The following is a 19,359-nucleotide window of genomic DNA, read 5'->3' as shown; positions in this document are numbered from 1 at the left end:
CAAAAAATTAAGACCGCTAGATGGCGCTGATCCAAAATAATCATTGCTACTTACAGTAAAGTCACTTTATTAGTTATAAACCAGCCGCAACAAATTTTACAAATAGATAATAAAAAGTTAACATTTTCAGTGCTGCTTGCGGCAAGTTTACAATTCTTCTTTTACCTTAAAATCGACCTCCAAAACCATCAATATTCTACTTATCTTATATGGCTCATAAAATCGAAAATATGTACGAAATTTCTAATACTCTAGACCTTTTACCATTAACTCCTTGGCCGCAGTTAAAATAGCAGACGACAGTCAACAGCGATGAAATCTTCACTTTTTTTTTTCTCGACTTTCACGTCGTCTGCTGTTTTAACTATCCAGATTACGGAACAGAGCGCTATAGTTAATTCAAGGTAGTTGACTTACCGACCTGATGGTAACGTAGAGCGCAACCCACTATTACTTGCTGGTGACGATTGACTATTGCGGAAAACACCCGCTATATTCCGTAATCGGAGACGACAAGACCGGCACTGACGGAACCCGAGAGTCCGACACTGTCCGACCGTAATCCACGTGCTGTTTTCAGTTCATGCAAATTGGAGTCACAATTAAGTAGCACTTACAATATATAAATAAGTACTTCGTTTGTGTGCATAAAAGTATTTGTTATTTACTTTTATAAACTTTCATGCTACATAGTAGACACATGTCTCCAAAGAAAGCCCCAAAAGACAGCTAAACTTTTTAATTTGTTTATTTGTTCAAGGCAAAAAAGAAACGGTAATTATTTGATTGTAATTGTTGAAGAACGAAGTACGTGCCTGTATAAAATTATCATTTTAACATATTCAGCTTTAAGTTTAACATTTTGATGTTGATTGGCTGAATTGTAAAGTGAATACTTCTAGGTTAAGAATTTTAATTTATTATTCAGGTTCATATTTTATTTGTCCTCGTTTATTGCACTTTTAATAACTACCTATTTACATCAATGTTTTATTCTTTTAGATCATGGCTAAGAAAAGGAAGCACAAGTCGACAAGAGGCCGTCATCGAACGATTTCAGAATTAAAAGAGGAGCAATCCCGAACGCTGTACGTTCGTCTGGCCAAGACAATAAAAAGTGTCGACGAAATCAATGAACTGTTTGTAGGTGATTTCACAGTTAAGCTCCCCAGACAGTCAACCAGGTATTGTCATGTAATTTTTCCAAGTGTTGAAGAAAAGTTGAAAAATTTAAAATTGGTAAAAGAGAAGGTTGTAAATGGAAAGCCGGTTCATGCTTCCACGCCCAGGCCAATAAATTTAGAGAAGCCGAAGAAACCAAAAAAAATTAAGATCCCTGAACCAAAAGAGAAACCCAGGGTTCCACTATAGTGAGTAAAAAATTTACTTTTGGAAAAAAAAGTAACAGAGTGACGGATATTTATTGATTTACATTTTGTTGTTATAGCTTACTCATATCAAAGATACCTCCAGGCACTAAAGCTTCCGAGATTAAAGCTGCATTTTCTGGTTCTGTAACTGTTGTTTTGTTAAAAGGATTAGTTGGTAACACAAGGTATACTCCTCCTACACTATTACTTGAACATCTCAAGGTTTATTAATAATTAAATTTTTTTACATTAATAACTTGTAGGCAAGCTAAAGTGAAAATGTCTTCTTCCGATTTGTGCACGTACTATGTTAAACGTAAGTCAGAGTGGCCTGTCTTTAAAGGAAAAAAGGTCAAAGTATCATATGATGAGCCCAAACGTAGATCGAGAAGAGCTTCAAAATCTTTAAAAATATACAACGGAGAGAGTGAAAAAAAGGATGATAAAAAATCTGTCAATAAAGATGATAAAAAGCTTAAAAATAAAGAAAATGGAAAATCGGACAATTGTGACGAAGAACAGTCGAGTAACGATGAAGAAATCGATAGTGCAGATGAAAGTGAAGAAGACAATGAAGTAAGTGAGGACGATGATGAGAACCAAGAACAAGGGGACGAGGAGTCGGAAGAGGAAGAGGAGGAGTCGAGTGATTAGAAGTAAAAAAGACACATGATGCACTGATCATTAGTTGAGTGTTTTCACATGTGATTTATTTTGTAAGTTATTTTAAAAAGTAATTGAAATACTTGAATATACATATACTTATTAAGAAAATATTGTTGTAGCTATTTTGTTTATCTGAAGTTTATCACAGAAGAGTTACTTTCATATCTCGTCATTATTCTTTTAAACAGTTGATAGGTGAAGTAGGCAATTTCGATGATCGAGATAAAGCTGCATCCCAGAAACAAGCAGAATACTCCTCCAAGCGAAGCTGAAAGTCATAAACTGACTTGAACAACCAATTCTTTTATGCCAATATCTAAGCCGTTTAAAGCATGTTTTAAAAAAAAATTTCAGCTCGTTCACACGCAAATATTTATGGCTGGAGCTGCTTGCAACAAAAATTCGTACACAGGCAAAATCTCACTGTTATACATACACACTAAGTTTATCCAAGATAGCATCAATTCCTTGCGCTCGAGCACAGCCGCTTGTCCCGCGAAGGTAACGTGTAGTGCCGTCGAATTAGGATATTCCAGTGCCTTCCTACTGTTGAAAAAAAAAAAAAAAATCATTTAATCAGTCCAAAGTTTGAATACTCTTTTTAAAAAGAAAAAAATAATTACGAAAAAACGTACTAAAAACTGCCAGGCTTGAATTCAATAGCGTTTAGAGGCTCTCCCGTAATGGTCATCGAGTGCTTGATGGACTCGCAGTCGGACAGACAGTTGCTCTGGGCGCCGTGCAACAGCTGCGAGTAGATCTCGGAGCTCGCGCGGGCAAGGCACGGTATGGCCGTCAAGTTGCAGAGCCGCTCGCCACTCGCCACGTCGTTCGCGAAAAAAGGCAGGCAATTGCAGCGCTCGAACACCGCCTGGTTCTGGTACTCTATGAAACAGTTCTCGGCCCTGTAGATATTCTCCGGCGTCGATACCCTGGGTCAGACAGCCGTTTATTAATCATTTGTTTACTCCGTTTCTGGCTCGTAACGAGCCATCAGGAATATTGAATTTATGTGAGTTGTGGTTTAGATGGCATTTTATTATTTAATAAATCCTCATTGAGCATGTATTTGAGATAATACGTAATTTCAAATGATTGCTTTGTACGAAATCTTTAAAAACCATCGGAAACGTTTTTTTTTAGTGCAAGAGATATCCTGTGTGAACTTTGTTTTTTAATTCCTATCGATTTGTCCATAATTTTCTGTGATTCTTGTTGATTTCCATTGAATAGGGCTATTGTGATCATTTTCATTACTAATTTTCAATAGCGATTTACAGGGTCCTAACAAAGAACCTTCGATCTTAAGTTTCGCTAAATGAAAATTTCTTCATTTTCCCAGTGAGGTAGATAAAAAATCTCAAGTCAACCAAAGAAATTGAAATTGTTCCCGAAAAATCTGTATCTACATTTTAATGTCCGACCTGCAGTTCCGTTTGTGAGGCGGCAGATTGAGAACCTCGGGGCTGCTCGTGAGATAAGTGCCTCGTAAGCCGACGATGGTCTCGAGCGCCAAACCAGCCATAAACTCCAGGGCGTTCGGTCCAGGCAGGGTGTGGCGCTCGTGTATGAGGATCTTGTAGCCGTCGCCGTAAGTTATCGAGGCGGTGGTCTCGTTGTCGGGGTACGACCTCAGCAGGACCGATATTATGTAGCGCGTGCCGAAGTTCGTGCTGAACAGGTCACGGCCGATCGGCGAGCCTTTTCTGAAATGACCAATGCTCGTGCTAGTTATTCCTACTGCTATTAAATTCAAGGATCTTGAAACTCAACACCTTAGCCTCTATAAACATTTCCAGAGATTTTACAAATACCTTTCCATACGGTTGTATAGTTTTGATTTATTTTTTTAATCGATCGACAAAACGGATGGATCACGTGAAAATGAAAAAAATATCACATTCACACAGACTCGAGCATGGGTACTTTCTCCATTCTTTTGCAAACCCCCGTTCCAGAAAAAAAACAATGCCCTACAGTTTGAATTAGAAAACAAAAAGCAAAAAAGGCAAAGTATTTTGTTCACATTATATTGTGTTGTGAATCGTAGTGAAAAAAAAAAAAAAAAAAAAAACTTGGTAAGTAAACGCACGACTCACTTGCGCCGCGACGCGTCATTGAAGGAACAACAGATCCCGTAGGCCGTGAGGGTGGGCTCGAAGAGTTTGCCGCACAACTCGTTTCGGTTCTCGTAAACGCAAAAAAGCAGGACGTCGGCGCAGGTCGGGGAGACGAGCTCGAGCAACTGCGGGATGCCCAAGCCGTTCAGGTCCAGGATGCGCTGCAGCTTGTCGAGGGGCTCCTGGTACGCGTTCGTCGGGTAGATGATTTCGCGCAGGTAGCGCAGACCCTCGACAAAGTCGCCGATCGTCAGGCCCTTCGGCATTAGTCTGGGGGTTGGCGTTTTTTTTTTTTTTTTTTTCATAAAATATTATTGAACAAACAAATGGGTACAGGTGTAATAAATGTATAGTCACAGGCGTTTCTCCCTGTTGATGAAGGGCTCTAGCCGTCTGTTGTCGACCAAGTTGCCCTGGCATATAGTGATCGAGGGCACGGGCAGCTTCAGCGACGGGTACTGGCTGGTGACGACGGTCGTGCGCATGTTGGCCGACTCGTGTCTGTCGTAGAATTTGCCCGAGAGTCCGACGGCGAGGGCGAACGAGATTAAAACGACGATCAGCCAGAACACTCTGCGGTAGGACGTTGTTTTTTTTAATAATAATAATAATAATTTTTTTTCTCTTTTTCTATAGTGTACATATTTGACCCTCGTGTCTCTGAGTGATTTTTTTTTTCAGTGATTGGTTTTTACGTTCATAAGAAAGTTTTTTTTCTTTTATCGATTCACGTGAAAGTGTACAGGATCAACTTTACTTACTACTGTGTGGTTTTTGAAAATATATGTTTCGCGTTTTTTTATCTTAAAATCTAAAAGGTAAATAAAATCGACTTCAATTGAAAACCTTGGAAATTATTGTTTTCGTTATTTATACTTTCAATCATCATTATATTTTTTATGTAGTGTAATTACTTACTCTAGATTTCGTCACTCTTGTTAATTTTACATCAAACAAAAACGCAATGAATTTTTCTCGGTTACTCGTCACGTTTTTATTCATTGCCATCCACACTATGTGCGTTAAAATTTATTCCATCAAATATTTTTCATATTTTTTTACTTTAACAAGTGATGAATTCAATTTCAATTTCTACTAGAGAACAACGAAAATTTGGACCCGATGGTAAACAAAAGGAGTGCACTTAATAGTGTAAAAAAGTGGGCTCGCGTAAAAATGCACGAACAAGTAAATGGAAAAAAAATCGATCGCCTCAGCGAATTAAAATGTTAAATTATTTACGTAACAATTTCACGGCTTGATTTATGTTTCTCCCTAATGCAGTTATTATTGAGATGTACACGAACGCGACCGTTCGATAAGTGATGAGTTTACGTGATGTGTGCGCGTCACAGCTCGATAGTTTGTAATTACCTAATGACACACGAGTCAGATGTATACACTTGCGCCGTGAATATAACAAAGGTACACAAATAAACGACCGGTAAATTAGGTCGTACATTTTTCAATTAAAGAGAAATAAAAAAAAAAAATAATTAGTCCAAACAAGTAGGACACGACGTAGTATCATTGGTGTTGTTTCTTTTAAAATATAAATCACACTGCAAACAGAGCAAATTTATTGTTTTTGAAGTATACTCTGCCAATATTGGCCAAGAATAAAAATGTGTTAAAAGAATTTGTAAATAATGTGCTCTACAAACTCTAAAAATGTATGGGATCGTAATAAATACTATATATAAATCTTTGAACTACTACTAGGGGCGACAAAAAAACCATTTTTCTATCGGCAACTCAATTTGCATAAATCATTATTAATTGAAAAAAAAAGTCTCTATTGTGTTTGGCACGTCACATGGGCCATAACAAACGAAACTGAAATTACCATTATAAGGAGAAAAAAATCGTCCCTCCCTACAAACAATGTAATAATTATATACTCCACCGCACTTTTCGAACGTCGTTCTGGCCTGCGTCGTGTACTTGATCCCGTGCATCGTCGACTCGCTCGCAAACTCCGTGTAAATCTGCTTGAGGATCTCCCAAACGCTTGGCTTCCCCTCCGGCTGCAGCCTATCCCTCTTCTCGACAAATTTATTCTTTGACTTCATTCCTCCCAAAAAAAAAACAACAAATTTGGGCACTTCAAATGTCCACGAGATTCAGCTCGACAGTCGTTTTGCCCGTGTTCCTCATTCCAGAAATAATTTTCAGACGCACCGCGGGAACCGGCATCGAGGATACCCGAAAATGAAAAAATTTCCAAAGATCACAGGTCTTGCAGCAGCGAAAGTCGACGTGCTACTACCGTTTACGTGGGTACAAACTGTAGGGTGGTGAGCTTTTTTTTTTTTTTTTTTTTTTCATAAGATTGAGCGCACGATCGCGATTTGTGCATTATGAATGAAGCGCGGATACAATACACGACGATGACTGTGCCGAAGCGAGAAGGGTGTTGTGGATCGATCGTGCCACTCTTTGGGGGCGATTTTCCCTTTTTTACTTGTGTATGTAATACGTATACACAATCGGGACACTTTTGTGGGATTCACGTGGTAAATTAAACACCTTGTCTAGAGTGTTGGCACTTTTTCGATATTAATGATGAATTGACTTCAATCGACGCAAGTTCCAACATGTAATTTTACTTCAGTGAATGTTCAAGTGTAAATATATTGTGTGAGTGTGCGTTGGTGGGTACGGGACACTGGAAGTAAATTAATAATTAATCGCAGGTGCAAATTGGGTCCTTGCAAAGTGCATTTGTATAATAAATTAACACGTACAATTTCGCGTTATCGATTGGTTCACGCGATGTGGTGACACATATAATTATCGTAATGGTATGAATTGTCTTAAAATAAAAAATTTACATTTTTATCGAACCTGCAAGTGGAGCAAGGGTTGTTTTTATCCGTAGCTGGGATGAGTAAATTTATAGAACTTACATACAAAAAACTTATTTATTTTGAAGACGTATGATCATATTGCAGCTTGGGACGCGATTTATAGTTTTGGCAGCCAACAACTTAATGTTTTATGTTAACTGACGTGATTTTTTTCATTAATAGTAAAAAGAGAGATATTTTATCCAGTTATATTTCGTACAAATAAATGTTTTTGAAATTTTTGTTTATTTTTTAGAAATTGTCATGAATAATCGTGATAGGAATCATTTAAAAATATTGAATGTATGCAAAAAACAACGTTGCATGTAAGTTTTGAATCACCATTATTTCTTTAAGATGATAACTATACAACTCTCACATACAAAATTATTAAAAGATTTATCTTTAAAAGTTAATTGTAAACAATAAATTTACTAATTGTAAATTATTAATTGTTTTTCCAGTACAAATGACATTTTTTAAAAGTAAAACAAAGCATTCCCTATGTGAGCGACTGGTGGTTACACTGGTATACCTCTATATGCATCTGATGGTCACAATCAAACTCAAAATCGTATACGTTATGATGATTATATATATTATTTGCGTGGGACGATGCATGTAAGTTAGGTATATATATCACGCTTATTCATAACAAGAGTTTGTGTATATACGGGAGAAAAAAAGCGGATGCTGGCTTTTTTAAAAGAGCTGTAAATGCATGTATGTACTGTACAGGTATAGGTATGTAGACACATCATCTGCGCCGGGGCTGGCAGAGGAGGAGTTTGAGATGGAGGGGGGGTGGGGCGAAACGGCCAGAGCCGCTCTCAGAGCTCTCGTGTCGTTGTCGTCTTATTCTTCCTCCCTCACACGTCGTGATGCAGCTTTTGAGACCTCTCTATTCGTATAGGCGCGTGGACCGTGGACGTGGAGTGCACACTAGTTGGGGAGTTGAAGTTTGAAGAGACTGGGACGTTCGTTGCATTGAAAAGTACATACCACGGTGTTGTAGAGGTATACGGTATATCTATATATGTACTCTTATGGGAATGGTACAGAGAATGGGGAGAGAGAGACCAAAGAGTCAGAAGAAAGTCAAAAGAAAAGAGTCGTAAAAGGGTGTGAGGGAGGAGTATAAGTAGTAGTAGGAGGAAGAAGCTTACTAGCTTACCGAAAAATAAAAAAAAAGTGTATAGTAATATAAGTATAACCGGAGCCGTTGTGCGCGTCGTGAAAGTACAACAGTGCCATTTATGTAAATGTGGAAAAAAGTGTGGTGGAATCCAATCGAGGGATATATTCGATAAAGTATAGGCTACAGTATTGGTACAAGTAAAATGTCTCAACAAACGTAGGGATTATTAACCGGCTACTCGTCTTATCGTACTATAATCGAGGAGAGCAGAAAGATATGAAATTTTATTCGATCGATCAAAAGTTGTAGTAAAGGAAGGTAGCCAATATTGATGAGATGGTGATTCCTAAAAAAAGCAGGCGGTGCCGTGATTATGCTGTTGTTGCGGGTGAAGGAGGATACGTTGTCGAACCTTCGTCGTCGTCGTCGTCGTCGTCGTCGTCGTCGTCGTAAGCAGCGGTATAATAAACGAGAATCGTCATCATCACCACCTGCACCATCACCCTCGGTAGTGGCGCGTAGCATGTCAACACTACGACCAATAGCCGCTCTTCAACCCTCGTTATCTTCGGCACTCCTTTTTTGCAACTCCTCGACGAGTTTACAATGTCATCCGGAGCTAACCTAGAACACGTTGTCATTGCCGTCCTCCACGTTGTTGTTGTCGTCGCCTCCACGACGGAATTATGGTAGCCGAGTGGCACAACGTTATCATCGTCGTCGCATGTCTATCTGAAAATTACGAAGACGAGGAAGAGGACGAGTTGAGGTTCAAAAGGACGAGTCCTCGCGCGCCGCCCTGGTCGTGTGAGGTTAGCGACGAGGATTACCTGCAGTGTGTCCAAGTGCGCTCGCGAGTGTCCATCTGATACATCTATCTCCCCGTGTCTCCGCGTGTTGTTTTTCATATCTTTATTACCCGTTCTATCTACTACCTACCTGGCCATTTGCATAATTTATACAAGAGCCGAGAACAAGAAAAAGAGAGGAAGGAGAGGATCTTTTTTCCGGCTCTCAACGCAAGACTGAGGATATATCATCATCTTCCAGATTTATAGTCGTGCTTTAGGAAGAGGTGTATAGGTATGTTGTAATGTTGTACGTGTACTTATGTGCACACAAAATTCCTTTAGTTATGCAGTTTCGCTTGAGTTTTGGATGTGCTTCGAGTATTATATGTTTTACTCTCTGTTGGTGTGTGCTTTGATACTGACCTTGAACTTTATGACACTGTGCATGTGTAACGTGGGCGATTGCTATTTTCGGAACACTTGTTAGCCTCTGCAGTGATCTTTTTGCTTTCACTACAGTTTTCTATTATTAAACTTTATTTTCTCTCCTCTAATTACATGTGGGTAAGGTGGATATAATACTATTCGGAATTTAAAGCAATGCAGCTTGCGGCTTTCTTGTTATTGTTGAAAATTGCTACACTATGTGGTTTAAAAACTTTTAAGCTACAGCCTTTAAATTATCAATTCAATAATGTTCAAATTTAATTCATCAAAAATTGTATCTGTACTTTGGAGTTTCTGATAAAGTTCTGAGAATTACATGCTATAACTGGAAACATATGGATTTTATTATTTAATATTGAAAGCTCATTGACTTGAATGATTGTACTACTTTGAATTAAATTAGAAAAATAGTTGGTGAGAAAAAATAAAAAATATAGTTTCAGATAATAATTTTACTATAATGTTTGATTTGATAAATGTTAAATCACACACTTTATCATCGTTGAAAATAATGATCTTCCTGTAATAATGATCCAACAAGGAAAATACGTTTGCAGCTGACGTAAACCAATTGCTGTCATACATAGTAATAAGCTTAATGTGACCAATAATTGTAGAAATAGAATTATCCATAAGAAGGTCACCACTTGGTACGTCAACTGGCAAGTAATTGCTTTACCACACAGATGCTGTGGCAATCTTTTATCATACATTAGCTGACTGCAATGCTTTATCTTTCAAATTCAGCTTGCATTTTTCATATCTATTGAATAACTAATTTGACATGAAACAGATTTTTTTATATTTAATGGATCAATTTAATTATTAAATACCAACTCTGAAAAATATGCAATACAAACTTAGAAATAAAATTAGTTTATAGTTCACTATTATTTTTAGTATTAATTACATTTTTTTGTTTCTTGAGTATGCACTGAATAAATGATACTTGAAACGCGTGCAAATAATCTAACAACTCTTATACTCTCATTAGTTATTCCTGTATGCATGTCAAAGAGGCTCTTAATAATTTCACAAGTTCTCAGTAGATACGCATTTGAGACCTTGTCAATCAAATGAATCGAATGCTGGGAAATGTGTTCAATTGATGTTAAGAGTTTAAGTTGCGAAATGACGGCAATTTGATTTTTTTAACGTACTCGCTTGTACTCTGAAAAATTTAAAACACCTCCGACATCACACATTGTTTGATAAATAAAATAATTTTTTTTTTTTCAGCCATAATAAATAGCCATGGAGTCAATAATAAAATATTAAGTCATAAGAAAACGGTGTCAAAGCCAATCACTATAGAGCAACGATATACCGCGGCAATGCACATCCTTGGCGAGCTGTGTCGTTGGACGTGCTGGGAGAAAACTGCTCATCGTAGTCATCATCATCATCAGCCAAAGCTGGAAAAACCTAACAATTCATAGTCACACATCAGGAGGAGAGACGCTGCCCTAACGATGCAGGCTAAAAAGCGGTACCTGCTCGTATTCGTCACATGCGCTTTCCTCGGTTTCTGCTACTTTGGCGGCTACCGTTTAAAAAAGGCGAGCGACGCTACAGGCATCGGCGACATCAACGTCGACGATCTGACCTCGTACTACCTCATTAGCCAGCAGATGATCGACACTTACGGCACCCAAGAGGAAAGACCGCATCACCAGCATTCACGAAATCCACGAGACTGCGATATGCAGGCGTGCTTCGATAGCACGCGCTGCAAGGACGGCTTCACCGTTTACGTTTACCCTGTCGAGGAGGCCATCAGCCCGCTGTACCAAAAGATCCTAAACGTCATCACAGAGTCGCGCTATTATACCTCGGATCCCGCACGAGCCTGCCTATTCGTCCTGGCACTCGATACCCTCGACAGGGATCCCCTGTCCGCCGAGTTTGTGCACAACATGCCATCCAAGCTAGCTCGGCTTGCCCACTGGAACAACGGACGTAATCACGTCATCTTCAATCTGTACTCGGGCACCTGGCCCGACTACCTCGAGGACGCGATGGCCTTCGACTACGGCTACGCGATCCTTGCCAAGGCGAGCATGTCTGTAATGAAGTTTCGGGACGACTTTGACGTGTCGATTCCGTTGTTTGCGAAACAGCATCCCGAGCGAGGCGGCGAGCCTGGCCAGGCGATTCACAATCACTTTCCCAGCAGAAGATCGTACTTGGCGGCGTTCAAGGGCAAGAGGTACGTTCACGGGATCGGCTCTGAGACCAGGAACGCCCTGCACCACCTGCACAACGGCAAGGATCTCATATTCGTCACTACCTGTAGGCACGGCAAGTCCTGGAGAGAGTTGCAGGACGAACACTGCCAGCAGGACATCAAAGAATACGATATGTAAGTTTGTATACTCGTTCTTCGTTGCGTATACTCGTACGTCATTCGTTTGTTTATTTGTTTGTCTTTTAGGTACGATTACGATGTTCTTCTAGTGAATTCCACGTTCTGCCTTGTGCCTCGAGGACGTAGACTCGGTAGTTTTCGATTCTTAGAAGCTTTGCGAGCTGGATGTATTCCTGTTATTTTAAGCAACGGATGGGCACTTCCGTTTCACGATCGCATTGATTGGGTACAGGCAGTAATTTACGCGGATGAAAGACTTCTTTTTCAAGTGAGTGGGCGTTCATCAATTGATATCATTCATGAATAGAACACGCACGCTTTTTTTACAAAACACATGCCCGTTTGTTTATAAATGAATCTATATTTATGACGATTGCCTCGTAGGTTCCGGATATTCTTAGATCAGTAGAGCAAACTAAGATAATGGCCTTGCGGCAGCAAACGCAGTTTCTCTGGGAGCGCTACTTTTCATCGATGGAGAAAATTATATTCACGACTTTCGAGGTATTATTTTCTTACCACTTGAGTTGTTTCTTTACTCCGGTTGGTTTTGATATTACAGTATAAATGTTAACGCGAAATTCACAGGTCATACGCGAACGCATCTCTTGGGAAGGTCGTAGAGAGTTGCGTGTCTGGAATCGAGATCCGGGGGCGCTGGCTATTTTACCGAAATTTGCCGATACCCAGCGTGAACTTCCGTTTCAAGAGTGCGATCCCGGAAATACGTTTACTGCCATAATCTACTCTCAGCTTGGGTCCACTGCGGTTCTTTATAGGTTGTTGAAGAGCCTCACAAAGAGCAAATATCTAGATAGAGTAAGCTGCTTTTATTACATTAAAAAAAATTAAAGTTAAAGAGCTTTGGATGGATTGAAGGTTTCATTTAGAATGCCTTAACCGTCTCTTTATTACAGATTATATTAATGTGGAACTCTGACATTCCGCTACCAAAAAAGCCGCGATGGCAAGGTATTAAATCGCCGATTCACATAGTCCCCGCCAGTGGAATATCGTACAGATTTCATCCCCATCCCCTCATAAAAACTAGTGCCATATTATCGTTAGATGAAGATGTTACCCTCAACACTGATGAGATTGACTTTGCTTTTGTTGTATGGAAGAGCTTTCCAGATCGAATCGTGGGCTATCCTGCCAGATCTCATTACTGGGACGATTCCAAGGTAATTGTTATTAGGATACTTTTTGTTTAAAAAAAGACCACGTACTTAATTTTTGAAGACAAACCATTTTTCAAAATTAACATATATTTCAAATGTCAACGATTTATTTTCAGCGGTCGTGGGGTTACACGAGCAAATGGACAAATGATTACAGTATGGTGTTAACGGGAGCTGCCGTTTATCATCGTTACTATAATACTCTTTATACTGAAACTCTGAGCTCGACGCTTCACAAAACTGTCGAGCAATCTCAGAATTGTGAAGATATTTTGATGAATTTTTTAGTAAGTCACGTCACCCGTCGACCTCCGATTAAAGTGACTCAACGTAAGATGTATAAAGATACTACGGCCGCTGAGAACAGGCAAGTGTACAATGAAAAAAAAATTTCGACATTTGCACAAGACATACTTTTGTACATTGTTTATTACTTGTACGTTTATTGTTTACAGATCTCCATGGAACGATCCAGACCATTTCATTCAGCGTCAGACCTGTATGAACACATTCGTTGCCGTTTTCGGTTACATGCCATTGCTGCGATCAAACATGAGACTGGACCCTGTACTTTTTAAGGACCCTGTAAGCAACATGCGCAAAAAGTATAGGCAAATCGAACTAGTTAATAACTAGGATTGTATACATTTTACTATTAAATATATACATATATTATATATGCGGTTAGTCAAAATGGACTGCTAAAAGTTCGCGACTGTAGTTGAAGTGTGAATTTTTGTAAGATTGTGCGATGTATATTTATGGTCATGCCGATCTAAATTGTAGCTTGGTAAGGCTATGAACAATAACGAAGGAACAAAAGACGAACAAATTGTGTATAGGGAAAAATAATGCGTACGTGTACCTATAAGGAAACAATAAGTACGTGCACGAAAGTCACGATAAGTTAAATTATCAAATTATATATGTATATATAAAAATATATCACGTGCGCTTCGGATCTCTCGCGCCCACGACGAAACGTTTTTTTGTATCTTGACGCGCCGCAAATAATTTTTTAATCCCTCTCAGCCCTCGTCCCGCGTGAAAAGGTCGATTTTGCATTCGTGGATTAAAGTCGTTAGTAACCGATCGCACACAAACATTTTTATACTTTGACGCGAACGATGCATCATCTTTTTTAAACGGCGGTATATCTATAAGAATAAACATTATCTTGAAAAATTTTTCGGTCCGCCCGCGCTAACTCCAAGACGTCCTTTAAATGTCTGCTATTGAGCGACTTCAGTACAAAAGCGAGAGAACGAGATTGAAAAAGGCTAAAAAATTTTAACAAAATTACTCGAACGATTACAATGAACAGAGGTATCGAAAAGAGAGATCCGTTGTCGCTCTCGGGGTGATTCTCTACCAAAACATAATTGCGAGTTACGCTGCTATGCCGAATAATGATGTACATAAAGTGAAAAAGAAAAAATTCGTTTATTATTATTATTATTATTATTATTATTATTATTATTATTATTATGATTAATACCTATTATAAGTTATTAATACAAGATATTATTTGACAGATAAAGTATGTTACTGCTTCGGTCATGTTGTTGGTCGTCCCTCCATTATTTCCATCTGCATTCAAGTCCAAGAGAACCCGGATGTCCTTGCCTTGTCTCTACCGCCACCCTTTTCTTTTTTTCTCTACAAGCGAAATCATTTACCTTCACGCATTTTTGTGCTTTTGTTGTTTTCATTTCACTCCTCGCACTTGTCAAGGTAAGGCACATGGCTTTTATATAATTGATTAAAAAGTCCGCTCTTTATACGTTACCTATTACTTTTACTTTTATTCGCTATGATTTTTTTTTTCCTTATTACTTTGACGCCTAAGGTCATTTCATCAAGCAGACACCTAGTTTGTGCGTATAATGATACATTTTATCCCCCGACAATTTGAAATCATTAATTAAAACAAGAATTTGACGAAATTTTATTTTTCGCTGCATATAACGTTACGGATGTAAAATTACGAATATAATCTATGAAAGCTGGTTTTGTTTTTTCCTTGATTTTAAATATTCAAAGCCCAATCGATATTCATTACGGTTGCGATTATTTTTCTACTGAATGGTTTTTCAAAAACATCATTTCATCATAAAAGCATTTTTTTACGATTTCCGTGTTTGGCTACAAAGCAAGTGCGTGAGTGATGCGTTACTTTCGTATATACTTATGTGCGCGCTCTGGGCCTAAAAATTTTTATCATCAACTTTATTGATAAAAAAAAAAAAAAAAAAAAAAAAAAAAATCTAACCAATTATAATTTACAGAAATAAATATGTGCAACAATGAAGTGATTTGCGTCAACGATAAGAAATAAAAATCCGGTCATTAGTCACGTCCACGGAATCAACTCAGTTTCGGGTAGCGGTGGTATATCATACATTTTGCAAGGTAAGTGAAAAAGGAATGCATCAATACCTCTTATAAGATTTAATTTTTTCTCCACGAACATTCTCCTGTAAATCTAAATTTTTTTCTCGTGACAGTACACACATACACCTCGTACACCTAAAATACAATAATCTCGTTTGCATCACGAACGTTCAAAAACCAATTAATCACCCTTACCCTATAGTTATGTACTTCGTGATGGTTTTTCTCTTGATAAAACAAAACGAAGCAGTATCCTAAGCGTTAGCATGTAAAGATCATATCGGAAATCAATCATACTATGTATAACTAAGTGATTTGCTGATTCATCATATGCTCGCAAGGTCACGTGGACGTGCGTGCATATAGCTTCCAAATCGATCGCAAAATCAACATTAGCGATCTGCAAGCGAACAATCGGCTCCGTCTAATCTACAAAAGGTGGTAAAAAAATAATAAAAAATAATTACAAATAGAAACAAAAATAGTACGCACGTACTTGTAACGTGTGTGGCAATGGACATCAGCCGATTTAATATGATCGATCGATCGGTGGAGCAAGAGAAAAAAAAAAAAAAAAAAAAGTATGCAGCGTAAGTTCATACGTGCGCAGGGGAGCGAAAGAAATCGCTTTGTGCGAAAACGAGAGCGAGAGTGTGCTTATTAGGTGAGACGGATATAGAGATCGGTTTATTATTATTCACGGGGGGATACGTGTACGTGTATTTTGAGGAAGTGTGCGTACGCGAGTGAGAGTAAAAAAAAGTACGCTCGCGTCTTGCGTTGCGCGGACGTTTCAATGAAATATCAGTTCAAATTATATAGTGACACTCGTTTATGATGAATAAACATTTTACATGAGATAATTTACACGGGGCTTTTGCTGTTGCACTCTTCTACTTTTGTGCTTATTATACAACTATATGTTACACTCAGAAATAATTTGTCACCGATGGCAATGTAAGAAGTAACTTAAACACGCTTACGTTTCATAGTCTCACTCAGTCGTACTGCAGAAAATTCGTCAAATGTGCGCAACTCTTACTTTTCTATAATGAAATAATAATCCCAGCAATTGTTTCCGACGAGAAAATAACGCACTCACGCTTGTTAAGATACATACCACCATTTTTTTTCGTGCTCGATAGTTTGTTGTTAATTGCACAGTCGATTATCAATTCCTGAATGATAAAAACGATCGAAGCTCGTCTCCATCTTATACGCGTCGAGTGCCGATGAAGTAATCAACTAACTTAACAATAAAACGGGTCCCCAAGAATCCGCTCACTATATTGTTATGGACATACCACTTATGTACCTACTCACACGCATCCAAGAGAATGTTCTCACGTTCGAGCAGCCTCTTTTTTTTTTTTTCTATGATCGAGCGTCAAAAAACTTCTCTGATCACACGTGTACTTAACAATAACGATGTTGGATCATGTAGGTCGGCAACTATACAAAATGTAAAAAGTAACAAGTAGGTATATTTATATATCATGAGGTAAGGTACGAAAAGACACGACGGTCCAGAATTCCGGAAGCTCTCGAAACGCGTGTCACGTTTTCACGCCTCCCGAGCGCTCAACCGGCTGTAATGTACCTATTATCTACTTTTTTAATCGCCCTCCCCGTCTCTCGCGGGCGCACAGACGTACCTATACCTATATATACTTACACGTGTAATATCACACTCGCGAAACAAAGAGGCCCGCGGTGTGTTTTTGTTACAATAGTTGCAAGAGATTCGATTCGCTCGCAAAGCACTATAAATATAAATATATACACACATTTGTACATATTATAACGTAGGGCGAGCATAGGTATATGTATATATTATTCAATGGGTGTACTTGGTACACATGCACACACGTGTCGAGTAGCGAAAAGAGAGAGGGAGAAAAATCATACAAACCTAGACAACAACGCCCCGTCGAAACGCGCGAGGTCTGCCTCGTCCCACGCTGTACAAATGCACGTATGTATATATAGCTTGTGCTGGGTGTATATCGTATGTGCACCGGATAGGTATTACTTGCCGGTGGCTTTTGTAAGTAAGCGTATACGTATGGTTCCATGGACGCGAGACACGCGCGCCCGGCATTCTTGCGAAAGCTCCAACGAGACATTTAATGTTACGGCAAGCACATTACGTTGCTTTCTTTCGCCCGCGTGTGTTGAGAGATCGGTATAATGACTGTCGATCTCGGGGAGAGGTGCCCATTTTTTTTTTTTCTTCTAATGTTCCGTAAAATGATATTGGATACGGCAAGGCAAGGAGATAATGTAGTTCGAGGGATTAATTTTGTGTACGAACCCATTCTCGATTCCCGTCGAGGTTTTGACGCTGTGGCATTTGCAATTGGTTGATCAACTGATTGGTATCATTGAAGATATTGACTTTTAATCATTAATACTTTCTTTCGTTAGAGTTTCTTTTCGCTCGTGTGGGACCATTGGGCAACTCTCTCACGCCACGGCTTGTCATCGTGACGAAATACTTTTTCTGTGATTAAAACTTCGGCAAATTGAACTGTTTTTTTTTTTTCTTTTCTTTTCTTTTCTTTTCTTCAAATCTAAGTGCGACGAAGAAATTAAAAAGAATCAAAGAAAAAACTTTTCAGACTCGGAACACGGAGCAATAGTGAAACAAAGAAAAAAAATCCAAGAGAACATTATTAGTCTTCGCACGCAACATTGGCCGCTGTTAGCGGCAATTATTACGGTTCTGAGAGTCAAACGCTCGTGAGATTGTCTCAAAGTGACGAAACGGTGGAATCGATTGCAGGAAGGATTGATGATTGTTACAGTCTCCCCTGATGTATTACGTGCGTGTACCTGATGTATACGTGAAAATTCACATTTGTACAAAGGATTTGTGCAAAATGTATAGATGTGCTCGTCTAAACGCTACTGTAAATGTGAATGAAACTTGCACCATGATAACGCATGTTTTTAGTTTTTCGTCTTTATCTAGCTTCATCTATAATCATAAAATGATATTTAAAAAGGTACTAAGGAGTTTTTCTTATAAATTAAAAAGAAGTTTACTATTTCCCTTATTTTTCACCCCCTTACCTGCCCCTTATTTTCTGAATTTGGTTATACCTCCACGAATTCACCAATGAAATCCTAAAATATATTTTTTTTTCCACAAAAAGGCTTTTTGAAGTTCAAACTTTTATGAGTGCAGTTGGTAACTTGATATTGAAAGCTAGCTTTAAGGTAACTTCTTGGTAACTGTACAGAACCAATCGCACCTTTATGATGGTATAACTAAAAGAATTGTGAGATCATCGGAAATAAATTTACATAAGTAATTTTATTTATCATTAAAACTTACAAATCATTGTGATGAAAAAAATGTTATCGCATCAATTACAAAACTTGCTAATAAATGAGCTTTTTGGTCAAGGATATACCTCAAACTTATGAGATACATTCATTGTATCGTTTTTATTACTTTCTCTCTTGAATAAGTACGGGGTGTTTTTTATCCATAAAATATAATAATTGCAACAGTGGCTTATTTAATGAAAACTTTTTTATTACGAAGATATGAACATTTTGTAAGAATCAACAGCTTTTACATTCTTGATGGATATCTACAAAACTATTTAGGAAATGATGTCGCCGTGCAATGTTGTAACACCAAGTCAAACATGTGGAACTAAACACCTTTGGAATTAAGTCATAACCATTAGGTATTGGCATTTCAGGTTCTGGTGAGTTTGGAATTTTTCCAAAACGTTATACAATTTTCTGCAATTTAATTTGGTTTGAAAATGCCCAAGTTGTCTCACACGATTCATACACATGAAAGCACTCATATAAACCGATTCAAAATAAAATTGTGCTGAAAATGCATGTGTTTTTTAAGAGTTTCGTTTGCTATGAAACATTGTGGGCACAGATAGCAATGGTACGTATGCTCCGTGACGACGTGATTCCTTAAACTGCTTTGATCTTCGTAAACCTTCGAGCACATGGAAAAGGGACAGCAAAAATAATGCTCGGTTTTGATGTGCATTTTAAGGC

General features: G+C 38.4%; 3 protein-coding genes across 4 annotated transcripts; 2 read left to right on the top strand and 1 right to left on the bottom strand.

Moving 5' to 3' along the window:
• Positions 1-516: 516 nt before the first annotated feature.
• On the top strand, positions 517-2,582 carry LOC106643683 (uncharacterized). Of its 2 annotated transcripts, none has more exons than XM_014358918.2 (5): positions 517-774; positions 1,003-1,370; positions 1,448-1,555; positions 1,634-2,086; positions 2,156-2,582. In XM_014358918.2, exons 2-4 carry the CDS (start codon positions 1,006-1,008, stop codon positions 2,022-2,024), a joined length of 864 nt encoding a protein of 287 aa, XP_014214404.2. In that variant the 5' UTR covers positions 517-774; positions 1,003-1,005; the 3' UTR covers positions 2,025-2,086; positions 2,156-2,582. The 2 variants fall into 2 exon arrangements, with proteins under 2 accessions (XP_014214404.2, XP_089454653.1); XM_089598527.1 differs by lacking the exon at positions 517-774 and adding an exon at positions 805-928.
• LOC106643684 (sodium channel protein Nach-like) lies at positions 2,156-8,784 on the bottom strand. The gene is made up of 8 exons (XM_089589304.1): positions 8,556-8,784; positions 6,068-6,230; positions 4,514-4,729; positions 4,136-4,426; positions 3,461-3,742; positions 2,672-2,968; positions 2,473-2,582; positions 2,156-2,304 (listed from the first exon to the last, which is right to left on the bottom strand). Exons 1-8 carry the CDS (start codon positions 8,782-8,784, stop codon positions 2,165-2,167), a joined length of 1,728 nt encoding a protein of 575 aa, XP_089445430.1. The 3' UTR covers positions 2,156-2,164.
• On the top strand, positions 8,179-14,353 carry ttv (exostosin glycosyltransferase 1 ttv). The gene is made up of 8 exons (XM_014358939.2): positions 8,179-9,226; positions 10,621-11,743; positions 11,816-12,017; positions 12,134-12,253; positions 12,338-12,568; positions 12,667-12,933; positions 13,047-13,297; positions 13,386-14,353. Exons 2-8 carry the CDS (start codon positions 10,854-10,856, stop codon positions 13,564-13,566), a joined length of 2,142 nt encoding a protein of 713 aa, XP_014214425.2. The 5' UTR covers positions 8,179-9,226; positions 10,621-10,853; the 3' UTR covers positions 13,567-14,353.
• The last annotated feature ends 5,006 nt before the right edge of the window (positions 14,354-19,359 follow it).

The sequence above is a fragment of the Copidosoma floridanum genome, unplaced genomic scaffold (assembly GCF_036245765.1).
Source record: "Copidosoma floridanum isolate Cflo_tuat_1 unplaced genomic scaffold, Cflo_Japanese_pri ptg000001l, whole genome shotgun sequence".
Classification (NCBI taxonomy): Eukaryota; Metazoa; Arthropoda; class Insecta; order Hymenoptera; family Encyrtidae; genus Copidosoma; species Copidosoma floridanum.
This window is presented reverse-complemented; position numbering and strand designations above follow the sequence as displayed.

Excerpts from the sequence above, each read along its gene's own strand:
- LOC106643683 (XM_014358918.2), top strand. The coding sequence starts at position 1,006 with ATGGCTAAGAAAAGGAAGCACAAGTCGACAAGAGGCCGTCATCGAACG. Across the intron at positions 1,371-1,447 it reads AAACCCAGGGTTCCACTATA|CTTACTCATATCAAAGATAC; the intron begins GTGAGTAAAAAA and ends TTGTTGTTATAG. Across the intron at positions 1,556-1,633 it reads GGATTAGTTGGTAACACAAG|GCAAGCTAAAGTGAAAATGT; the intron begins GTATACTCCTCC and ends AATAACTTGTAG.
- LOC106643684 (XM_089589304.1), bottom strand. The coding sequence starts at position 8,784 with ATGACAACGTGTTCTAGGTTAGCTCCGGATGACATTGTAAACTCGTCG. Across the intron at positions 4,730-6,067 it reads GCCAGAACGACGTTCGAAAA|AGTGTTCTGGCTGATCGTCG; the intron begins GTGCGGTGGAGT and ends GTCCTACCGCAG. Across the intron at positions 2,305-2,472 it reads ATCTTGGATAAACTTAGTGT|CTTCGCTTGGAGGAGTATTC; the intron begins GTATGTATAACA and ends TATGACTTTCAG.
- ttv (XM_014358939.2), top strand. The coding sequence starts at position 10,854 with ATGCAGGCTAAAAAGCGGTACCTGCTCGTATTCGTCACATGCGCTTTC. Across the intron at positions 12,254-12,337 it reads TTATATTCACGACTTTCGAG|GTCATACGCGAACGCATCTC; the intron begins GTATTATTTTCT and ends CGAAATTCACAG. Across the intron at positions 12,934-13,046 it reads ATTACTGGGACGATTCCAAG|CGGTCGTGGGGTTACACGAG; the intron begins GTAATTGTTATT and ends ATTTATTTTCAG.